This window comes from Petromyzon marinus, chromosome 14 (genome assembly GCF_048934315.1).
Source record: "Petromyzon marinus isolate PM22_M1 ecotype Great Lakes invasive population chromosome 14, UKy_Petmar_22M1.pri1.0, whole genome shotgun sequence".
NCBI classification, from domain to species: Eukaryota; Metazoa; Chordata; class Hyperoartia; order Petromyzontiformes; family Petromyzontidae; genus Petromyzon; species Petromyzon marinus.
The window spans coordinates 4,260,865-4,286,272 of record NC_133680.1 but is presented as its reverse complement, the minus strand read 5'-3'; the positions used below and the strand labels follow the sequence as shown (position 1 = coordinate 4,286,272).

The 25,408-nt window shown below is 50.2% G+C and overlaps 1 protein-coding gene across 1 annotated transcript in view; it reads left to right on the top strand.

Annotated features, from left to right (window-relative positions):
• The first annotated feature begins 4,459 nt into the window (after positions 1-4,459).
• LOC116942411 (MAP kinase-activated protein kinase 2-like) overlaps positions 4,460-25,408 on the top strand; it is a 41,870-nt gene continuing 20,921 nt past the window's right edge. The window contains exons 1-2 of the mRNA XM_032954311.2: positions 4,460-5,370; positions 24,386-24,525. Of these exons, the coding sequence (XP_032810202.1) occupies positions 5,203-5,370; positions 24,386-24,525 (308 nt within the window). The 5' untranslated portion in view covers positions 4,460-5,202. The remainder of the gene's footprint in view (positions 5,371-24,385; positions 24,526-25,408) is intronic.

Sequence of the window (25,408 nt, the reverse complement as noted above, 5' to 3'; positions counted from 1 at the left end):
ATCGAGGTCAAAGTTAAAGGCGCAGCCCTCCAATTTCTTGCCCACGTGACTGCTGGTGGAAGGGCCTCCACAACTAGAGGGGGCTTTTAGAAAGCGTCCCTAGAGGAGGGTAGTTTGGCCTGCTCTTTCACGCTGGCCAGATGTGGAAGAGGTGGGAGTACCCACACTTTACCCCACCACACGCAATCTGTCATCCGACTGAGGTGTACCCATTTACTACTGCAGTATAAACTATATATATATTTATTTGAGCTAAATAAGGCCCACTATAGCTGTTTTTCAGAAGCGACCTGGCCACAAATGATAGCTCAACGAAGTGGCTTATCACGTGGGAATTTAATGCAGCCAAATACTGTAAAACGCATGTTTCTAAATATGGAGAGAAAAACCTGAAGACCCGGAGACAAAATCCACGCGACCACGGGCAATACACGCAAACTCCAAATATACTACAGCCGTCAGGGTCGGGCTCGAACCCACGACCTCCTGTATACCGGGCGAGGTAGTTAACATCTATCTCCTAGCCACCGTGACGCAGAAACTGTGGCTGCCTTTCAGAAACGTGTCTCATGTTTTAACTGCCGCACAGGGAGATCGAACAAGCGACCTCTGGATTGCAGGTCCAGTGTGCAAACCGTTATATACCACGACAGCATCCTTTCGTACGGTACAGGATATACAATTTCCGCATTGAAAACTATGTTTGGAACTATTAATAGATTATAACCAATTATTAGGCTCACGATACACAGTCCCTGGGTTGCAGAAGATCCAACTTACGGATATCCGACCTTATGGAAATTCTCCCCCGAAAAATTACGTTTAAAAAAGTTCAACACGCGGAAAACTTTTGCGTTAGTTAGTTACTTCGGCGCAAATAGTGCAGCGCGCTGAGGTTGCGGATGAAAACCATGGAACGAGGAGGGCAGCCGCCTTACACCGTCTCTCGCTCGAGGTTCACTCGGATTAAGGTCAATGGAATTTATCTTTGATTTTAGGGGGGGGGGGAATTTGTTCAGTTTCCGACATACGGAAAATTCGGGTTACGGATCGTAACCCTTGCGTAACCCGGGCACTGCCCTGTACATGGAATTCGTCACGATCGTGCGTCTGAACATCGCTGCATTTCCATTCGTATGTCGCGTGTGAGCTGCAACGCATTAACGTCACACCTACTGCAACTCGAGGCCACTACATTCACCAAATATGTGTACGGCGCGGTGGGCGGATGGGGGGGGGAAGAAATTAATTCTAGAATCGAGAAGAGAATTCGTGACAATTTATCGAATTGATTTTCACTTGGTAACCCATTGAATGTTTTAAATGCAATGTACACTATTAACTACCAGATATAGTTAATAATTACTTTAGTCTGGCGATGCTCACGTGGGTGGTGAGTGTCTGGTGAGTTGGAAGGGGTCGCGCGCGTGGTGAGTGGCGCTGAGTGATGAATGTCAGGTGAATTGCGAGTGGTGATTGTATCGTGTCTGATGAATGAGCGAGTGTAATATATTATTTGGAATGGTGATTGTTAGCGGGTGAGGTTCAGGTGAGTGGTGTTAAACTGGTGAGCGTCAAGGTGAGTGGTGAGGGTCAGCTAAGTGGTGATCACTTCTCGCGATGACGAGATGTTAGCGGCTTCGCCTGGTGCGATGATGATACCTGCGTGTATATTTGGAATTTGTATGTCTCTCCCCGTGGTCGCGTGGATTGTTCTCCGGGTGGTCCTCCGGTTTTTCCGTTCCACATTTAGAATCAACACCACCACGCATTTAGAGTAATTGGCTTGCTGTACATTTCCACTCGGCGATAAGCCACTTCGTCGTCGTTGAGCTGTAATTTGTGATATCCAGGTCGCTTCTGAAAAAAAGAGCCATAATGCCCAGTTTGGGTCTTATCTGGTCAAATTAAAATTGTTTATAAGTTTAAAGGTGATGATCAGGCGAGTGGTGACGGTCAGGTGAGTGGTGAGGGTCACGTGAGTGGTGAGGGTCAGGTGAGTGGTGAGGATCAGATGAGTGGTGAGGGTCAGGTGAGTGGTGAGGGTCAGGCGAGTGGTGAGGGTCAGGCGAGTGGTGAGGGTCAGCTGAGTGGTGAGGGTCAGGCGAGTGGTGAGGGTCAGGCGAGTGGTTAGGGTCAGCTGAGTGGTGAGGGTCAAGCGAGTGGTGAGGGCAAGGTAAGTGGTGAGGGTGAGGCGAGTGGTGAGGGTCAGGCGAGTGGTGAGGGTCAGGTGAGTGGTGAGGGCCAGGCGAGTGGTGAGGGTAAGGTGAGTGGTGAGAGTCAGGTGAGTGGTGAGGGTCAGGCGAGTGGTGAGGGTCAGGCGAGTGGTGAGGGTCAGGCGAGTGGTGAGGTTCAGGTGAGTGGTGAGGGTCAGGTGAGTGGTGAGGGCGAGGCGAGTGATGAGGGTCAGGTGAGTGGTGAAGGTGAGGCGAGTGGTGAGGTTCAGGTGAGTGGTGAGGGTCAGGTGAGTGGTGAGGGCGAGGCGAGTGATGAGGGTCAGGTGAGTGGTGAAGGTGAGGCGAGTGGTGAGGGTCAGGTGAGTGGTGAGGGTCAGGCGAGTGGTGAGGGTCAGGCGAGTGGTGAGGGTCAGGTGAGTGGTGAGGGTGAGGCGAGTGGTGAGGGTGAGGTGAGTGCTGAGGGTGAGGTGAGTGGTGAGGGTGAGGCGAGTGGTGAGAGTCAGGCGAGTGGTGAGAGTCAGGCGAATGGTGAGGTGAGTGCTGAGGGTGAGGTGAGTGGTGAGGGTGAGGTGAGTGGTGAGGGTGAGGCGAGTGCTGAGGGTGAGGCGAGTGGTGAGGGTGAGGCGAGTGGTGAGAGTCAGGCGAGTGGTGAGAGTCAGGCGAGTGGTGAGGGTCAGGTGAGTGGTGAGAGTCAGGTGAGTGGTGAGGGTCAGGCGAGTGGTGAGGGTCAGGTGAGTGCTGAGGGTGAGGTGAGTGGTGAGGGTGAGGCGAGTGGTGAGAGTCAGGCGAGTGGTGAGAGTCAGGCGAATGGTGAGGGTGAGGTGAGTGCTGAGGGTGAGGTGAGTGGTGAGGGTGAGGCGAGTGGTGAGGGTGAGGCGAGTGCTGAGGGTGAGGCGAGTGGTGAGAGTCAGGCGAGTGGTGAGGGTCAGGTGAGTGGTGAGAGTCAGGCGAGTGGTGAGGGTCAGGTGAGTGGTGAGGGTCAGGCGAGTGGTGAGGGTCAGGCGAGTGGTGAGGGTCAGCTGAGTGGTGAGGGTCAGGCGAGTGGTGAGGGTCAGGCGAGTGGTGAGGGTCAGCTGAGTGGTGAGGGTCAGGCGAGTGGTGAGGGTCAGGCGAGTGGTGAGGGTCAAGCGAGTGGTGAGGGCCAGGCGAGTGGTGAGGGTCAGGCGAGTGGTGAGGGTCAGGCGAGTGGTGAGGGTCAGGCGAGTGATGAGGGTCAGGCAAGTGGTGAGGGTCAGCTGAGTGGTGAGGGTCAGGCGAGTGGTGAGGGTCAGGCGAGTGGTGAGGGTCAGGTGAGTGGTGAGGGTCAGGTGAGTGGTGAGGGTCAGGCGAGTGGTGAGGGTCAGGCGAGTGGTGAGGGTCAGCTGAGTGGTGAGGGTCAGGCGAGTGGTGAGGGTCAGGCGAGTGGTGAGGGTCAGGTGAGTGGTGAGGGTCAGGCGAGTGGTGAGGGTCAGGTGAGTGGTGAGGGTCAGGTGAGTGGTGAGGGTCAGGCGAGTGGTGAGGGTCAGGCGAGTTGTGAGGGTCAGCTGAGTGGTGAGGGTCAGGTGAGTGGTGAGGGTCAGGCGAGTGGTGAGGGTCAGGTGAGTGGTGAGGGTCAGGCGAGTGGTGAGGGTCAGGTGAGGGTCAGGTGAGTGGTGAGGGTCAGGCGAGTGGTGAGGGTCAGGCGAGTGGTGATGGTCAGGTGAGTGGTGAGGGCGAGGCGAGTGGTGAGGGTCAGGCGAGTGGTGAGGGTCAGGTGAGTGGTGAGGGTCAGGTGAGTGGTGAGGTTCAGGTGAGTGGTGAGGGTCAGGCGAGTGGTGAGGGTCACGTGAGTGGTGAGGGTCAGGCGAGTGGTGAGGGTCAGGCGAGTGGTGAGGGTCACGTGAGTGGTGAGTGTCACGTGAGTGGTGAGGGTCAGCTGAGTGGTGAGGGTCACGTGAGTGGTGAGGGTCACGTGAGTGGTGAGGGTCAGGCGAGTGGTGAGGGTCAGGCGAGTGGTGAGGGTCAGGCGAGTGGTGAGGGCCAGGCGAGTGGTGAGAGTCAGGCGAGTGGTGAGGGCCAGGCGAGTGGTGAGAGTCAGGCGAGTGGTGAGGGTCAGGCGAGTGGTGAGGGTCACGTGAGTGGTGAGGGTCACGTGAGTGGTGAGGGTCAGGCGAGTGGTGAGGGTCAGGTGAGTGGATGCTTGGTTCGGGTCATCGGTAACAGCACTTGTCCCAACAGTCCGTGAAGGCTCCACGGGTGGTCTTTGTCTTTGGGGGCGGGGTGTGAAGAGAAGAGGGGGGGGGTGATGAGAGGGGGGTGCGGGGGGAGGAGGGGTGGGGGGGTGATGACGTCACGCTATGACGCGCCACACGCCGAAGCAATTTCCTGCCAGTTTTTTTTTAGCTTTGTTAAGGTGACACAATCTTCTTTCTCTAAAGCGCAAAAGAACCGAACTAAGTGGCCCACCCATCGGAGTGCGCGAGTGAGTGAGTGGGACACGATACGAGCCGCTAAAGTTAACCACCCTCCCTCCTTCCTTCCCCGGGGAGTCTCAACAGCCACGTTGTTGTTGTTGTGGTGGTGGTTGTTGTGGTGTTAGTGTTGGTGGTGGTTGTTGTGGTGTTAGTGGTGTTAGTGTTAGTGGTTGTTGTGGTGTTAGTGGTGTTAGTGGTGGTGGCTATGCGGGGCCCCTGTAGGGAGGGCAGCCGAAGGCGCAGTGCGGGGAGCCGACTCTGAGTCTGTGAGCGTCGCGCTCCGCTGAGAACGACACTTTGTAAGAACTTTATACTATTTTATATCTATAATACAAACACCACCCCCGTAGTTCGTCGTGTGTGTCCAACCGCACGTTCGTACGAGTTTTAAACAGGGGGGGGGGGGTGGGGGTTTATTTTATAATTCGCTTTCTCGCCTTGCCGTACACAACAACTTGGACGAACAAGAACTCTGTAGCGGGGTTTGGTGGTGGTATCGGTGAAGAGAGAGAGAGGGCTACAGTAGTCAGGGCCTACCGTGGCAGACACACAGACGACTTTTAAAAATAAACAAGATATTATTTTAAAGAGAGATGTGGCCGAATCCCAACACGTCCCAGCCAGCAAGGCCCTCGGTCGTGTTTAAGAGAAATGCCATCACGGACGACTACAAAGTGTCGGCCCAAGTCCTCGGGCTCGGAATCAACGGCAAGGTGCTCATGGTGAATAACAAGAAGAGCGGGGACAAGTATGCACTCAAGGTACAGCTGCCTTTACAGATAACCCACACACCTATACACCTACCCACACACCTAGACACCTATACACCTACCTACACACCTACCCACACACCTATACACCTACCTACACACCTACCCACACACCTATACACCTACCTACCCACACACCTATACACCTACCCACACGCCTTTACAGATAACCCACACACCTATACACCTACCTATACACCTACCCACACGCCTATACAACTACCTACACACCTACCCACACACCTATACACCTACCTATCCATACACCTATACAACTACCTACACGCCTTTACAGATAACCCACACACCTATACACCTACCTACACACCTACCCACACACCTATACACATACCTACACACCTACCCACACACCTATTCACCTACCTACCCATACACCTATACACCTACCCACACGCCTATACAACTACCTACTCACACGCCTATACAACTACCTACCCACACACCTATACAACTACCTACCCACATGCCTATACAACTAGTGGACTTACCCACCTACCTACACATCTAACTACTTAGTCACAAACATAACCATGCACCTACCTACAAAAAAACAAATATTCCCCGTGTAGCCTTACCAGACTGATGGGGCAAGTGCTGTTAGCGAGCACCTATAAAGGCCGGCACGGCACACGAGGGGGTGGGTGGCCAGCACCACGCCCGGCCGCCTTTGTCTCCCCAGTCACAATGTTTACACATCGCACCAGGTACTCATTTGAGGGCTACCTACACACACATATCCACATACCTCCCTACTTATGTACACACGAACCCACTAACCTCTATAACTACCGTACACATCTAACTACCTATCCACACACTTACCAACACACCTATCTGTACACCTAACCAACTACGTACGCACCTATTTGTACCCACATCCATCTCCATACCCACACACAACAAGCTACGCAAAACCAATTCAAATACCAACTACTTACTCAATTACACACCAACACAGCCACATCCACACCTTGTCTCTCTCTACGTGACTGTCTTTCGCAAGTACGCGTGGGGTGATGTGTTTTGATGAATACCTGTACGGGTAGGGATGCTTTGTCTTTGCGAATTCCTATACTGTACGTGTGGGGCAGTGTGTTTGTCTCACGGGTACACATGGGACAGTGTGTCTGTCTCACGGGTACACGTGGGACAGTGTTTGTCTGTCTCACGGGTACACGTGGGGACAGTATGTTTGTCTCACGGGTACACGTGGGGACAGTGTGTCTATCTCACGGGTACACGTGGGACAGTGTGTTTGTCTCACGGGTACACGTGGGGACAGTGTGTCTATCTCACGGGCACACGAGGGGACAGTGTGTCTGTCTCACGGGTACACGTGGGACAGTGTGTGTCTCTCACGGGTACACGTGGGGACAGTGTGTCTGTCTCGGGTACACGTGGGGACTGTGTGTGTCTGTCTCACGGGTACACGTGGGGCAGTGTGTCTGTCTCGGGTACACGTGGGGACAGTGTGTCTGTCTCACGGGTACACGTGGGACAGTGTGTTTGTCTCACGGGTACACGTGGGGACAGTGTGTCTGTCTCACTGGTACACGTGGGACAGTGTGTGTCTCTCACGGGTACACGTGGGGACAGTGTGTCTGTCTCACGGGTACACGTGGGGACAGTGTGTCTGTCTCACGGGTACACGTGGGACAGTGTGTGTCTGTCTCGGTGACACGTGGGGACAGTGTGTCTGTCTCGGCTCCACGTGGGGACAGTGTGTCTGTCTCGGCTCCACGTGGGGACAGTGTGTCTGTCTCACGGGTACACGTGGGACAGTGTGTGTCTGTCTCACGGGTAGACGTGGGGCAGTGTGTCTGTCTTGGGTACACGTGGGGACAGTGTGTCTGTCTCACGGGTACACGTGGGACAGTGTGTCTGTCTCACGGGTACACGTGGGACAGTGTGTCTGTCTCACGGGTACACGTGGGACAGTGTGTCTGTCTCACGGGTACACGTGGGACAGTGTGTCTGTCTCACGGGTACACGTGGGACAGTGTGTCTGTCTCACGGGTACACGTGGGACAGTGTGTCTGTCTCACGGGTACATGTGGGACAGTGTGTCTGTCTCGGTGACACGAGGGGACAGTGTGTCTGTCTCACGGGTACACGTGGGACAGTGTGTCTGTCTCACGGGTACATGTGGGACAGTGTGTCTGTCTCGGTGACACGAGGGGACAGTGTGTCTGTCTCACGGGTACACGTGGGACAGTGTGTGTCTCTCACGGGTACACGTGGGGACAGTGTGTCTGTCTCGGGTACACGTGGGGACAGTGTGTCTGTCTCACGGGTACACGTGGGGCAGTGTGTCTGTCTCGGGTACACGTGGGGACAGTGTGTCTGTCTCACGGGTACACGTGGGACAGTATGTCTGTCTCACGGGTACACGTGGGACAGTGTGTCTGTCTCACGGGTACATGTGGGACAGTGTGTCTGTCTCACGGGTACACGTGGGACAGTGTGTGTCTCTCACGGGTACACGTGGGGACAGTGTGTCTGTCTCACGGGTACACGTGGGGCAGTGTGTCTGTCTCACGGGTACACGTGGGACAGTGTGTGTCTCTCACGGGTACACGTGGGACAGTGTGTCTGTCTCACGGGTACACGTGGGACAGTGTGTCTATCTCACGGGTACATGTGGGACAGTGTGTCTGTCTCGGTGACACGTGGGACAGTGTGTCTGTCTCACGGGTAGACGAGGGGACAGTGTGTCTCACGGCTACACGTGGGACAGTGTGTCTGTCTCACGGGTACACGTGGGACAGTGTGTGTCTCTCACGGGTACACGTGGGGACAGTGTGTCTGTCTCACGGGTACACGTGGGGCAGTGTGTCTGTCTCACGGGTACACGTGGGACAGTGTGTGTCTCTCACGGGTACACGTGGGACAGTGTGTCTGTCTCACGGGTACACGTGGGACAGTGTGTCTGTCTCACGGGTACACGTGGGACAGTGTGTGTCTCTCACGGGTACACGTGGGGACAGTGTGTCTGTCTCACGGGTACACGTGGGGCAGTGTGTCTGTCTCACGGGTACACGTGGGACAGTGTGTGTCTCTCACGGGTACACGTGGGACAGTGTGTCTGTCTCACGGGTACACGTGGGACAGTGTGTCTATCTCACGGGTACATGTGGGACAGTGTGTCTGTCTCGGTGACACGTGGGACAGTGTGTCTGTCTCACGGGTAGACGAGGGGACAGTGTGTCTCACGGCTACACGTGGGACAGTGTGTCTGTCTCACGGGTACACGTGGGACAGTGTGTGTCTCTCACGGGTACACGTGGGGACAGTGTGTCTGTCTCACGGGTACACGTGGGGCAGTGTGTCTGTCTCACGGGTACACGTGGGACAGTGTGTGTCTCTCACGGGTACACGTGGGACAGTGTGTCTGTCTCACGGGTACACGTGGGACAGTGTGTCTATCTCACGGGTACATGTGGGACAGTGTGTCTGTCTCGGTGACACGTGGGACAGTGTGTCTGTCTCACGGGTAGACGAGGGGACAGTGTGTCTCACGGCTACACGTGGGACAGTGTGTCTGTCTCACGGGTACACGTGGGACAGTGTTTGTCTCACGGGTACACGTGGGACAGTGTGTTTGTCTCACGGCTACACGTGGGACAGTGTGTCTGTCTCGGTAACACGTGGGACAGTGTGTCTGTCTCACGGGTACACGTGGGACAGTGTTTATCTCACGGCTACACGTGGGACAGTGTGTCTCACGGGTACACGTGGGGACAGTGTGTCTGTCTCACGGGTACACGTGGGACAGTCTGTTTGTCTCACGGGTACACGTGGGGCAGTGTCTCTGTCTCAGTTGCACGTGGGTCAACGTATCTGTCTCACGGGGAACCCGTGGAACCCGATGGTTTCCAGGGAAATGTGTTAATCGCAGATACACGTAGGACACATTTTCACTTGTACACCTGGGACACAGTCACGGAGACACATGGGTCACTCAATGTTTGTTTCTCACGGGTTACGTGTGACACACCGACACTTTCAGTGTCCTTAGCGAGTACACGTGGCAGGACACCGTTAGTTAAAGGTACACGTTGGGCAATGTCTCACGGATACGTTGAGTATACGTAAGTAAGAGTCTCGTCTGTGTCAGGCCTACAGATATGTACGTGGAACACGCAGTGTTTCACAGATACATGTGGGTCAGTCTTTCTCAGGAACACGTGGGACACTGACATTGTCTCTGTTTCACAAGCGTGATGAACTTTTATGGGTACACACTACACATTAACCTTAAATACACCGTACATAAGGGGATGTCTTTAAAAATATACACAAGGTAGTCGTGTATATATATCACAGATTGACCAATCCATCCGAAATACGATTACATACCTTGTGATTCGCTCTAAATAACAAGATGGCCATACATTAAGTTATTTTGAGCTGGTGGTCCGAAATAAGGCCGAGGGCTTTTGTGCATGCCTAGTGCACACCTGTGCGTGTGTTGTTACATTGCAATTGCACATCGCAGTTAGAGGTGTGCTACTCGCTCTCAGTATCGCAGAAATAGGTCTAGGTTAGAGATCTACTGTCCACATTGTACTTTACAGCACAACTTTATCATTGGGATGAAGGGTTTTATAAGAGGCTTCTTACCTGGTTTAAGCGAGCCTGGAGTTCGTTTATTGCCGGACATTCACAGATTACGGAGCACTGATCCACATTGTTTGGGGCAACACACCTCGCCATCAAAATCTCACGTTCCCACAGAGGCCACTTCTTGTTGGATCTGATACACAGTACTGTACCTATTTTTCCACTGCACAACTGAGCCGTGCTGATGCCGATCCAAGCCCGGTTGCGACTAAGCAGGGTTTTTTTTTTAAATTCCCACTTCAGAAGCCAAGCCGTTGCAGCTTAAACATCGTTCGCATTCATTGAGTTCAGACGCAAGGGCCTTAGAAGATGCGGTGATGCCTCCCTCGCAGTGTGCTTACACCGACAGACGTCACACGCCATCAGCGATCCAATTAGCCCAGAACCCTGGCCCTACTTGGTCCCGAGCCAGATATCCTGAGGCCAGGGGTTACCACGCTTGGTTTCCAGCTCGGCATCGGAAAATGTATTTATTTGTAAATTATTTTTCTGAAGATGACCGCTTGTGTTGCGATCGATACGCCGTAGTAATTTTCTTTGAACCTATCTACGTCACTTTACCGAAAGACCCAAGAATATATTTGGGAAACCGCAAGTGGAAAAGCGGCCCCATACTGAGAGGATGGGGGCTTCATAACAGTTTGAGGGAGATTTATTGAAGAGGAAGACACGTGGCTCGTTCGAGGTCAGAACGGTGAACTCGCACTGTTGAGATTCTGGATTCGAATCCAGGTTTTAGTTGTGGTTAAGACACTTAGATCGACATGAATCTCCGATTAGCACGGTTGGCTACGAACGGTGCGAAAGAAATTCTACCCACATTGTGATTAATCTGGGTTCTCAAGTGTAGTGAATTGATGGTCTCGAGCTGGCCACCAATGACTTACATAGAAACCCATAGACTCGGACAGAGATGCAGAACCATAGACATGGATAGAGACCCAAAGATTCCCACATAAACCTGCGGACTCGCAAAGAACCACGGGGCTCGCTCAGAGCACAGCAATACAGTCACAAGAGAATGAGCTGCGATTAAACCGGATTCATGGTCTCAGCCTGCTCACCAATGACCACACCAAAAAAAACGCCAACACATTCAATTTAGTCCTGAATGTTATAGTGTTTGGCCATGTGCGATGAAACCGGAGTAACCGGAGGAAAGCCACGCCATATGAGGTGGGGTGCGGGTCAACACCTCCCTCTGTTGTCATTTCTTGGCCCCATTGCAGCCCGAGTCTACAACACAGCACGTGGTTATTCTCAGATAAGTCTCCCCTTATCCAAGTGCTCTACGAAGCAGGCTGAAACCTGCTCGAATTGCCAAAGTCCGACTCGATCAGCCGCATTCCAGATGATTAGGTAATTTCTAAGCCACGGCTTGGCACTGGCCTTGTCACGTAAATTGCAGGGAGTGTGGAGGAATTGGCAACACTGTTGCCGGACCCTCCCTCATCGCCCAACTTGATGGTTAATCCTCGAGTTAAATTACATTTTTGTTACAGTGTGTGTGGGAGCGGTAGTGTCGCGGTTAGTGCGCTGTGCTAAGAACCCGGCGATCCGGGTTCGATTTTCACGGCCAACACCGGTGGCGATTATCTGAACTGGTCCCGGGTCTCCCCTAGGTCGACTCGGCCTCAAACTTGTACCTGGTGCGGTGGTAAACATCGCCACTAGAGAGACAAAGGCGGCCGGGCGTAGTGCTGGCCACCCAACCCCCTCGTGTACCTTGACGGCCTTCATAGGTGCTCGCTAACAGCACTTGCCCCAACAGTCTGTTCAAGGCTATACGGTGGATCTTCATCTTTGTTTTTTGCCACCACAGTGGACAAAGCTGTGACTTTTGTTGAAGCCGCCTCTTTCTGAGCTGCTGCACTGTTGACTTTTACAAATACTTTTTGTTTAACCCCCCCCCTCTCTCTGTCAGAGTCACAACCTTAAAACTGGCCAAGTGTGCTGGGGGGGGTAGAGACGTGTGTTTAGCTCCAGGCACAGGTATTTGTGTGGGCTGGTTTTCTTTTACACACAGAGCACTGTATTTCCTGATTCATAAAAAAGAACTAGTACAAAGAAACCCCACGTATTTGTTTTCTCCCTTTAGAAAGTGCACACTGCCCCCTTTTTTAGAGCATCATGCGATATTATGGTTACACTTAAGACTCCCTCTAAATAAAAAAATATACCTGTATTGCTAGTAACTGGTTGGTGGGATTTTACCCACTTTCGTTCAGTTTTAGCGTCACACTCCACTGCTTGCCGCACTGATGTTGTACGTCGTACGTATTTCAAATGTCCAGCACAAGATGTTGACACATTTAATAACTTTAGGCCAATCGTGCCTTATGAGTAAAGCAAATTGACTCGGGGCTGTGAAATGTGTATTTTCGGATGCTTGTAGTTACAGCTAAGTTGTGTAATATACCGGCTTTCTAGCCCATTTCAAGCATCATTCGAGGGGTTTTGTCAATCACTCAGTCACAGTTGTCTATGTGTGTTCAATGAAGGGGTCTGTACTGCTTTAGTCTTATGGCATGAGGACAAAATTACGAATGCAGTGTACTTTAAAGTATTTTGATTATTCCCACTTTCCAGTCGCGACTTGAGCTTTAGTGCTTTATTTATCGGTCAGATCTTTGGTAATCCGTTTTGTCCTGTTTATAATTGTGTGCATGACCCCTTCCGTATGTGTCAATCACTGTTCCTTTTTTTGTTAACGCACAAAGCTGTCACTTGAAGCGGCTAAATTTACCACCAAACGTCTCCTCCCAGTAAACATGCAACGATGGGGCCCAACGGTTCCAACCACATGCCAACGTTGGCATTGTTTACTGGGTTTAGAATGCAGCATTACTGAACAGTGGTGACGCTTGGGATTGATTGCACTGTGAACGGTGACGACGATTTAACAATAACAACAAAAACCCGATTGCAAAATCTTATATTAGAATGAGTTGTTGTTACAGTGTGCGGCACTTTTATTTTGTCGAAATCCTGCTCTTTTAACTGGATAGCAAAGTCCAGAGATGTCTAACGCCAGGTTGTTGGAACGGATGTGGGTCTGAAGGTGGATTTTTATCCGCCCCGCATTCTCATTTGTCGAGGGGCATAAACGACTGTGTTATGCAAACACATTGATGAAGTTGTAAAAAAAAAACGTGGCATTGCGTTGGCAAGCCGTACGTGTCTCTCTGTACGACTCTTTCGGGGCGAGGGCCGCCACCCCGCCGTCCACGTCACAAGAGGTTATTTGACCATACTTCACCACGTTGGTCAGTGTGGGTTGGTGAAGACGTGACGTCGTAGTCCTGTGCAGAACTTTTTTTTTTGCACCGCCCACTGCTATTCATAAAAAAAATAGCCTCGCAGTAGCCTGTTGTTGCATGGGTGGTGGTCGCCCATACTAAGCAGCACAAAGCAATGTATATATTTTACAAATAATCATTGTTTATACGTTCTGTTACAAGGCAGTACACGGGTAAATGTAATGATTTTGTGCTACAACTGGGCCGCACCACTCGGCGTGTGCCAAGCCAACCCAGCACAGGTCAGGAGGCACCAGAGTTGTTTTTCCACTGCAGAAGCCAAGCTGTGCCACTGACGTCACACACAACGAACGAATCACGGTTTGTTTCAGGCTCGGATTTGCAAATACCATAGTCAAGGGTACTCAGCTTGGATGTGCCAGTGGAAAATGGTTATGTGGCTCTGGTTACAACGAGGCCAGTGTCCTAGGCCCAAACTCTTCTAACACAAATCCACCAGCGGCTACCTATCATGAAGAAGAGAACCTGAGATGAACGCAGTAATTTTTGGCCTTGTATTAAAACATATATTTTTTTAAATGCTTACCAGGTAAGGCCCCACTGAGCTATATAGCTCTTTTTCAGAAGCGATCTGGCCACAAATGATAGCTGAACAAAGCGGTTTAGCATGTGGAAATTTATAGCAGGCAAATACACTGAATGCATGTTTCTAAATGTGGAGGGAAAAACCGGAGGACACGAAGAAAAATCCACGCAACCACGGGGAGAGAGATACGCAAACTCAAAATATACAGGCGTCATGGCCTGGATCGAACCTCCAACCTCCTGTATACCAGGCGAGGTACATTGTGAACCTTACCACACCGTGAAACTTTGCGATCAGCATCGAGATGTTTGTTTTGTCACTTGAGTGTCATGCACATGCTTCGATTTGATATTTTTCCGCCATACAGATAGACCCCCCCCCCCCCAAAAGACAAGCATGCGGAGGAAGTGAACAAGTATGGCACAATCTTAGTTTGTACATGGAAGCACAAATTTAACAATGTTACTTTAAAAAAAGAAATACTTAAATAAAACACTGGGAATAATGATTCAATGAATGGACTTTTGAAATATAGAAAGTAGTGCTCGCATTGGTTGGATTAAATTATTTGCCCCAATAAATTCTAATCTTGTCATATTTGGCCACCTTGGTGATTTGATTCATTTTCACGTTCGGTGTCACAGTTCGATTCAGGATTCAAACATTTATTTTTCCACTGCGATTCATTTTACATTGCAAGGGTAATTTGAATGAATGACATATACACGTGTACAAATCAGAAATAATTCATTTTTACGTGCATGACTTGAAGATGCTTGTTGTGATTGTTATAATTTATGCATAATTTTTCTATGAACATAATATAATTTGTTTAACTAGGAAAGCCTCATTAAGTCTTAAGACTTTTTCAGTATGCATTGGGATGTTTGGCCAGTTCCATTTAAAGGAGTGCTTTTCATGTGAGTGGAAACCAGAGTACCCAGGAAAAACCATGCGTACAAGGGGATCAAGGGAATACCACTGAAAGGTCCGCACAGATCGGCTTATTGAACCTACTTGCTGTACTGCCATCTCCTCGCCACCTCGCATTCCAGCTGATTTGGGAGTTTCACAAATATACACGTGATCCACCAACCCTTGCCTTTAAGGGGCCGGTTCGTATGCCTGCCACAAGAATAAACTCACTCTTACTGGTGGCTGGCCCACTTTGCTCCACCATAAACAACCCACCAGTGCTCTGCTTGTGTGCCTGTGTGACTGCATTGCTTAAGGGGTTTGTTTGCTCTTGCGAAACTGTAACATAGCAACTTCTCTGCACTGTCTCCTCCATGAAAGTGTGTTTAACAGAGGCAGAACTATATTTCAGGCTTTTGGAGTGGTGGCACAGTGGTGTTAGGGCCCAGCGCACAGTGGTTACTGCGTTGCGTTATGAATCCGGTAGCCCGAGTTCGTTTCTCAACCACCTGATCCCTTGCTGGGTGTCCGTCTTGAACAACCCGCACTGATCCATTTGGTGACTTATGCTCAAACAACTCGTGACAAATACGGCATGGGGAAGGCCGTCATCCAGCAGTGGATTGACAAAGGGTTGTAAATTGTTATGATACTTTTTTCTATTTCACTCTAACCCATTAAAGCATGGGCCTTTCCTGCCAGTAGGACCTATTGCCCAGTTGAGTTATTTTGGCCACGTGGGGACCACAATTGAGGACCACAAGTGCCACAGGATTTGCAAACAGTTCACAAGTGATTCCTCTTGCCCTGATTTTTCAATGTGTTGTGTGTGACAGCTGAAGAAATGGCTGATTGCCGTACAGCTATTAAGGTGGGAACACTGCACAGATGGTCGGCAATTCTACCAATCCAAACACAACTGCCGGTCCAATTCATTCGGGCAGATTGTTGGCTATTATTGTTGTGGCTGGGTGATTATCCAGCTTAGGTCGCTGGGTTCATAGCACAGTCCATGAACCGATGTGCCACTGCTCCACACCTAGAATAGTAATAGTGACATCGAAATCATACCCACTGTTTACTCAGGGACGCCTCATTGAGTCTCAAGATTATTATTTTTCTCCGGAGGACCCTGCTTCAGAATGTTTTCCTTCCAGATCCATTCATGAGTGCCTGGTGTATGGGAGAACACGCGAATAGCCACATAAAACGCAAACATATGAAAGAGATAACGATCAAAGCTCCACACAGCTATATTCAATCCCTTGTTGCACTGTAAATTCCGTAGCTACCTTAGCCTAAGCATACCTCGCTTGGCATTCCCCGGCAGTCTCCCTTACAAGTACTAACCAGGCTCATACCTGCTGGTATAACACGTAGGCTTTAACATGTAGATGAAGCTGGTTGTAATCGCCAACGAATCGTCGCACTCGAATTGTAAGTGTCGTGGGTTTACTCTCCAACACACCGGTGTGCTGAAGCAGTCGCCAATTGGCAGGTTTTGTTTACGTGAAAAACATTACTCTAATGGGCTGTGTCGGGTGGTGGCGGCTTTAACGATACATTTATATTCTTTGGGTCTTTCGGTAAAGTTACGTTGATAGGTTCAAAGAAAATATTCTAAAGACAGCCCTTTGATTGGTGGAAAGTCCACCACCGCTGCGGTCGCTGCCCACGACTTGCATTGGCTGCTGACATTTGGGCCACGCCCATTTCAAACCTTTATCAGCCGTTGTCTTTAGAAGCTAACCCCCCTTTTCCTGATGACGACCGCTTGTGTTGCGATCGAAACGTCGTAGTTTTTTGTTATTTTCTTTGAACCTATCTACGTGACTTTACCGAAAGACCCAAATAATATGAATCCCTGCAGTCACGAAAGCTTTAAGTCAAGACACATTTATATTTAGCGATCTAACCCAAAAAAGCGCTTATTATGGATCAAACCTGCTTTACTTACCTTCTGAGGCCTGTTGACATTGGGCATGCCCAGGTTGATTTGCCCATTTTTATTTCTTCTCATTCCTAAATGTGGCATAAACATGACAAGTGTAATAAATTTCACCGGACCAATTGTATGTGGTATCCCAATGCACACTACTTGTAAGCAAGTACAGGAACGGGGGGGGCCTAGGTGATGTGCGGGAATTAGTCACGCGTACATGCCGAGAGTCGAGTGTTTTGTTTGCCGTTGCTGGAGCTTGCTTTTAACATCGCTTGTGGAGAGACTGGAGTATTTTGAGTGGTTACCACCCCCTCCTAAACGTCGCTTGAGTGTGGTAGTTGATGACTGTTCCTATTTTTGTCTGATTATTGGTGAAAACGTGCCTCCATCATTAGCCATGTTCAATCAACTGCTGGACGAAGGCCTCCCCCAGCCATTGTCGTCTCTTACGGTTGTGGGATGTAACAACCCAGTCTCGCTAGTTTGCTGGAGAATGTTAGGGTTCAGTTGCGTAAAACAAATTGGTTCCCTTAGCTCCCATTATGAATCCGTTATCAATTAAGGGAGATGTTCACTTACGCAGCTACCCCCAATTCCTGAAGGGGCTCTCTGCACGTGGAGCGAGACGCCAGACATCATGCTGAACAACACGTGGTACAACCTGATAACAAATTGGATAGCTGCCCGGCACAATCGTCAAAACCTAGGCAGTATCCATCTAGCTGAAAACAACACTAAGAGCTATTTGCTAGGCAGTATCCATCTAGCTGAAAACAACACTAAGAGCTATTTGTTTCGGATTCGTAAATAAACAATATTACAAGATCTGCAGTGCATGTGAATACGAGACTGTTCTTCATAAATAACATCACGAAGCGGTCCTTAATGAGCCACATGTGGGTTGCCGACCCCTGCCCATGGTAAAGTGGACCTCCATGGTGAACTGGACTTCCACGGTGAACTGGACTTCCATGGTCAGATGTCGGCAACTAAAATAACAAGAAGAGCCAATTTTTTTGGTAATTTCAAGAGTCACACCTGCATTCTGTAAAGAGCCGAACGCTGCTCCGGAACCGCAGGTTGCTGACCCCTGGTCTTGTTCCTGCACACGGGCCGATCTCGTATTCCTTCTCCGCAGTGGACGTACTCCCTTGAATACTTGACCGATTCCATAACCGACATTGGGGAAAGTGGCCGTGATGATTCGTTTCAGCCGTTTTGGCAACAGTGTCAATCTTGCCTGGACTGTGCTCTCCTCCGCAATCAACGGTCTGTTACATTTAATGCAAGGAGGCGGAGGAGGGGTTTACCTCCTGGGATTTAATACAGGGTGCTTAAAAAAATGTGAACACTTCTGAGAATTTGCATCAACACCACAAGAAATGTGCTGCCTCCGGGCTCTGGAGACCACCTGGAGAAGATTCCAGGCACGTGTTGACAACGATGGCGAACAAGTGGAGACTCTTTGACTTTCTGAAGCTATTAACATTACATTTGTTATACGTTACAGTGTATTTTCCGTTATTTTCCCATTAAACACGATAGTCCCATGTAAGTGTAAACATTTTTTTCTAAGCACCCTGTACATTTCTGAACTTGTTGCGGTGAAATGTAGCGGGGCCCCTCGTGGCTGCAGGTGTCATGCAAGAAGAGCCCATTGCGGATGGCATATACGAGTTGAAAAACTTCGATGCGTGTATCGTGAGCTTTAGAAAACGAGACGAACCGATGCAACGTTGCACCTTCAGTGAACCACGCTCATGAATTGTGACAGCTCGTGCCCTCGGGTGTCACTGGCGGCTGCAGTGCCCTATTTAATCGCGTGCGTCACTGCTCATGTGTATGTGTGTGCGCGTTTGGGGAGCAGTGACGCAGTGGTTAGCGCACTGCGCTACAAAACCAGCCACCCGAGTTCAATTCCAGCTCACGACCAATATAGCAGTGTGTGTAGTTGTGTCTGTACGCGCGTGTTGTTGTTGTGGGAGTTTATATCCATGTGTGCGTGTGTTTTGAACGGTGTGCGTGTGCGTTCCTATGCGGGCATGCCGTGTGAAAACAGCGTGCCTGTGTGTGTACCTTTATGTGTGTGTACCTGTGTATGTGGGGAGCGGTGGTGTAGCGGTCAGCGCGCTGCACTACGAACCCGGCGACCCGAGTTCGATTCCTGCTCACGGCCAACACCAGTGACGATTATCTGAACCAGTCCTGGGCCTCCCCTAGGTCGACTCAGCCTCAAATTACAACATCACCACTGGGGAGACAAAGGCGGCCGGGGCGTGGTGCTGGCCACCCAGCCCCGCTCGTATACCGTGCCGGCACTCCGCTAACAGCACTTGCCCCAACAGTCTATTACGGCTATACGGGGGATCTGTGTCTTTGTTCGTATTCGTGTTTGCGTGGGGTAGCATCGGATACATTTCGTACAAGCGGAGCCCACGGCGACACATTTATAGTTTGCGTGCGGCCTCAGTATTTTGTTGTCGCGTAGGTTTCTGATCAAGGTCTCTGATCGGTGTAGGAAGCTGTGTGGTTTTATAAAACCATTTTTTTTTCACTTCTTACTAAAATTCCGAGCGGGGATTTCCCACTTGAACACATGTGCCTGTCCGTAGGCTGTTATATTTTTAAACCGTCATCAGCCACAGTGGGTGGTTGGGGGGGTGAAGGAGTCGATATGTCTTCTGCATGTTGGCTATATGGATTCGCTGACCAGTAGATGTTTGTTCTGCACGTTGGCCATATGGATTCGCTGACCAGTAGATGTTTGTTCTGCACGTTGGCGAGACATTGGGATAATGCAGTTAAAACTCGCACGGCTAACTTACGCCTTCACACACTGGCCAGCGGGCTATTGAGTGTGTGATTTCCTTACTGTTGTCCTTGGTTACTTTGCGGCGATCATGCCAGATGTTACTTGACAGGTCGGGCCACGTTTTGGGAGGTTGTTGGCCCCGGGGGTGAAGCAGCCATCGATGAAATTAATAAGGGGAAGTTGACCAAAAAAGTTACTTCCACTTTATCTCGAATTGTCACGGAAAAATTGTGCTGAAGGCTCTCAGTGCCCGGACTGCATTGGGATGTGTTTAATGATATGAATATACAACCGGTGACACCGAGAAGCCTTGAAACATTGTCCAGAGTTTGCTTGTTCAAACAAGTCTGCATGTATAATATTATTCTGGAGAGGCAATAAATAGGCTGATGGGCGAGAACATATTTGTATATACAGTACGTGGAAACGGAAGGGAGTTGTGCGATGTGAAAAAAAATGTGTAACGATTTGTAAATCCACTGCTGGATGAACCCCCCCCCCTACCCTTTCTCCCACACCACCATGTCGGGCACGAAAGTTGTGTGTGCGAGTTATTCGGCCGTACTTCACGCCGGAGGCGAGGCGCTCAAATGTGCGGGCTTGCACGAGTATAGTACAACGGCGGATTTCGCTTCACTGCTCTCTGCTGCCCGCAGCAGCCCACGACGCCTGTTTTAAATGGACGTCAATCGCCCCTGTCAAGCACTCGACTTGCTCAACCCCCGCTTGGCTTCCGAGGTTGGAACGGCGAGGGGAGTGGGGGGGGTACTCGGTCAAATTATTTGCGCCGATTCCGATCGTCGGACGACTAATTTTTTTCTTTCAACGTTGAGGTGTTACACACTATTAGTGCTCCTGCACTGTAAGCTGGTTTCATCTGGCCCGAGCAAGATTAGATCTGCGGGGCAGCTTTTCTCATGTTACTCCCTCCTTCTCCTCCTCCTCCCAGAGCAGGGAGGTCGGCGAGGGCCATGGGAGGGGTGACTTGGCGGAAGTTCAGTGACGGGCGCCACCCTCCCCACTACTGTACACGGGGCTTCACTCACTCCCCGGCCTTCTTCAGCCTGCCTCAAGCTCTTCCTCTTAATTTCTACATTGGGCAGAGACGCACACATGCACACGGCCTCGCTTGCCGGGCCGGTGTGTGTTTGAAAGGAACGCAAGGAACTGTGAACGGGGTGTGCCTGTTGTTAGCGTGAGCAAGGCTCAGGTTTTACTGGAGATTGGGTTTCTCTGATCCGTGTTTGTTTTTGTGTTGGGCCACGTAGTCGTTTTTAATGTCAACATTCCTGTCATGATTTAAACGTGCCAATGTATCGATCACATTCTCGCCAATAGAGCTCCTTCGCCAGTGGCTTAACACTTTTCACGAGTGAATTTAGCACCAAATCAAACTGATTTGAAGTTCAGATAGTTCACCCGCTAATCCGCTAACTCCGCGCTAATACACGTCGTGACATCACCGACTGGTTTTAAATGAGAAATTTCCATTAATGCGCAATTCGTCAAAATTCAGCCCCTGCTACTTTCAAGCGTTGATTATAGCAAGTGCTTTAAACACAATGACCTTCGTTGATATTCATGGCTGGCCTGAGTGGGTTTTCTTCATTTTGAAACTGTTATTACGAGTCATGGGTAATACGTTAGCAGCCACTTTACCCTCCATCCATTGTACATTCACACAACTTATTAACACAAGCACATTGTTTAGAGAACAATGGACTATGTGCTGTTTGGAAAAGGCATTGGGCTTGGTCATCAGTAGGCGATGATGGCTGATTGTCAAGCATAATGACTGAGTTACAGCAAAGGCATGGAAGGCCATCTGAGAGGACGTTCGCTTTGGAGATGGAGCAACGCGATCAACTCGTGTGCGGGAGCCAGACGTGGATTATTGCATCGCAAGACCGTGAGAGATGATGACGGCTTGGGGCGGGTGGGGGGGGCAGGAAGACTTCGTCCAGCAGTAGGTTAATCATGGCTGATGACGATTGCAAGCGCACAGTAGTGGTGGCTGATGACTCATTGGAATGATGCTGTGTCAAACGCACTGAGCCAGCACACTTAGGTCCTGAATTCAAGTGTATGGGTTTCACCTGCCTGCGGTGAAGGGGGGGGGGGGCGGTGGCCACTCGAACCCGGTGACGTCCCCAACTCGGCTCGGTCCCAGTTAGGGGAGTAGTGCCACGAATGAGGACGAAAGAGTCGCGATTCAAGTGCCATCCGGCCCACAGAAGCCACAGGGAAGTGAATACCTGTCAGGTGAGCCGGCAGCGATGATCCCCATCGTATTTCGGATATAAACAATAATTCACAGCACTGTTGGCAATCCACTGCTTTATGAAGGCCTCCTGGTTGGTGATGGCAGGGCCCCAGGATTGGGTTCAGATGTTACTTGCCGCTGCGATTCCTGGCTGTTTATCACTCCCTGCTCGCATTGCCATTTGCATGTTTACACGGCCACTAATTGCGCACTTTGTGAATTCTACGAAAAATCAATCGTTTGCTCTCACTGACGCAAAACACATCTCTCTCGGGCGAGTTTGCTCTCGGCTTTCAGACTGCCCGGGTTATGTAATTGTGCCTAGTCAGAGTGGCATAACACCCGCTGTGTAGCTGTTTCAAGATTAAGAATGTGTTTCATGAACGCTTGTCAACAAAACGTTTAATCCCGCAATCTGAGATAGTGTTGGATTAATTTGCGTGTAATGCACATTACGTGACCTCACAGCTTTTTTAAAATTCGCATCAAGTGTCTTAAATCATCCCTCCTCTGTCCATGCAGCAGGATAAATGGGTAGACCAGAGTTGGTCAATCGACAGGCCTGCGTCTGGTGGAGCATGAGTGCTGTCGCCTCTGTTAAGAAGTCTGGCCAATGCAAAAGAGCAGGTCAATTATTATCTTGGAGAGGCTCTCTAACGAGAACTGAACAACACGCAGCGCCTCCTATGAGCGTTGTTAGCTGCGTACGGTGTGAAAGAAGTTTAACGTATATACAAAGCTGCCTCTAGTTGAAACCGTTCTGCCGGCAGTGACGTGAGCAAGTAATTGCAGGCCTGCACCTTTTACGCTCTCCTAATACATTTCTTGTTGTTGGCTAGAGCACAGCGTATATTTATTCTAAGCTTTCATGAAACTTATCTTCCAAGGCTTCTGGCCAACGTGGCAGAGTAGGCCAAGTACCCTCGAGAGCAGTGTTCTTCATTGCAAGGCCCGCGGGCCACGAGCGGCCCCTGGTGGCCTTAGGTGCAGCCCCTGATGTGCACCCCCCCCCCCTCCCCGACAATACACAACACGTGACAACACCCCCCATCATAAACTAAACTTAGGTTTTATTTGACCAGGTTATGCCCACTGATTTGCAGTGCATAGTTTATTTTTCCCGAAGCGACCCGGGCACAAATGATAGCCCAACAAAAAGTGTCTTATCATGTGGAATGCTGTCACACCCAGCGATAGTTAAAATTGTGTGGCCGTCCTCACACCCATGTCTTATCGGTGAAAGTGACCACACCCCCCCCCCCGCCCTCTGAAAATGAGTGAAGAGCACTGGTCCAGAGGGAGGTGGAGGCCCCTTCTGCCAGGAGTAGGGCAAGCAAGCACTTGTAATCATTGGGCTATCTGCACACGATCGCACTGGTCTCTGATTTAGCTACAAACTCTCTAAGTTGCGCACGCCCCCCCCTCTCCCTCTCCTAGGACATATGTTTGATTGTGCCGTTTAACAGAAAGTGTTTTTTTTGCTTTTATAAATATTATTTTAGACTTAGATTTTTGCCATTTGAATTCTGAAGCAAATCTGTTACGGTTGTTTCTGTGTGTGTATATATATACACATTTAAATGTATTTATTTGCAATACACGTTTATTTTGTTTTTAATGTTTCAAACATACATGTAGTGGAAGCCACCGTAAATCAAGTACATAAATGCAAATTCAACTTTTAGCAACAGGTATCGTTCCATAACTTCGTGCTCCGTGTATAGGGTGACTCCTCTTAGACAAGCCAATAACAGGGCACTATTGGTGGAAAGGATTAGCTGCCATTATATGCGTCAAAATAACTTCCTTTCATCTGCCCCGAGAAGTAACATTTGCTAACATTTCACCATTTATTCTCCTTAGCCATGCCCTTGCATCGAAATAGAGGAGAGGAGACGGTCGTTGGTCCGGCAGAATAGTCCATGGCACTGGAGGGAGGAGATTTCACGGTACAAAGTCGGTGAGAACATTGACTGTTGTTGTAGCAATAGCAGAGTGGCAAGGAGGCGGCTGAGCGACAGCACGGAGTTCATGACTACACGAAGTTCATTACAACATTGACCGTGTTGTAATAGCAATAACAGTGACGTAGAAGCAGCTGAATGGTGGTGAGAAGTTTATGTATGTATGGATGTTAAACTTCTTTCGCATCGTACGTAGCCAACCGTGCTAATCAGAAGTACGGGGAAAGGACAACAAACTGAACAATCCTACAACAAACTGAACGCAAAAAACAATCTAGACAACACGCAGTTCATGTTATGACAACATGTAGTTCAAAATGGCATTGATCACGTTGTAGTAGCAATGGAGTGGCAAGGAAGCAGCTGAACGACGGCGTGAGGTTCACGACTACACTAAGTTCATGACAACATCCACCGTGTTAAAGTAGCAATAACAGAGTGACATGAAAGCAGCTCGAAGACGGTGAGACGTTTTACGAGAACACAACGTTTGAAGACAGCGTTGATCATGTGATAGCAGCACTAACAGAGTGAGAAGGAAGCGGGATGGTACGATGGGTGAGAGAGTGAGAGAGGAGTGTGACCCCGAGCTGATCGGGGCGCTGTCTTGTCGGCCGCAGATGCTGCTCGACTGCCCCAAGGCGCGGCGCGAGGTGGAGATGCACTGGCGCGCATCGGGCTGCCCCCACATCGTGCGCATCGTCGAGGTCTACGAGAACATCCACCAGAGCAAGAAGTGCCTGCTCATCGTCATGGAGTGGTGGGTCTCGCCGACACACGCGCGCGTCTCGTCCGCTGAAAGGGAGGCCGAGGTGTCTGGTAGCGTGGTTGTGTGGCTCGCTGTGCACTCTTTTTGTTGTCGTTGTGACACAATGGCGTGGCTGGTTATGGCGTTCCTTGGCGTGACTGAATGGATGCTGTGTTGCGCGGTGCCATGCGGTTGTTGTGGCTTTGCGTGTCCGTGGTGCGACGAGACGTGTTGCGTGGTCTGACGTCATGTGTTGTCACGTGACATGGTTGTGGCTTGTTTCGACATGGCCTGGGTTTGTCTTGGTATAGCTTGGTATCACGTGGCTTGATTTGGTGTTAATGGTGTGGCGTGGCCTGGTGTCACCTTCTTATCCCTGGCATTTTCCCCACTTGTTTGTGGGGGGGGGTGTGCCTTCCTGGTGTCCTCCTTTCCCCAACCTAATCCTGTCCTGGGCTGTCATCTCTACGTCCATTCCACGGCCCTAGACATCCTGGCTTGCCACTTGGAACCGACTCTTCCTAAGGCCTATCGGTCTCAGCCCTGGTGCTTCTATGCCCGTCGCCTTGTTTTCTTCCGATGTGGTTTTCCTCTCTTATTATGACACGTCCCTCTAGCGATCTGAGTCAACCTTATTTGAGCTCTTGCCATGTTTCTCATCTCTCCATGAATAAGAGGAAGAAGGTGCGTTGTGGCATCGTGTGATTTCGTGTGGAGGTTAGAGGTGTGGCGTGGCTTGGTGTAACGTGTTGTGATGTGGCAAGACATTGTGTGGTGGATGGTAACCGTTTTACGATCTGTTTTGTACAACATTTGCCAAGTATGGACAGATAAATCGGAAAGCATCCCATCTCTACAAATCTCAGATGCTAAGCACGGTCGAGCCTGGATGGCG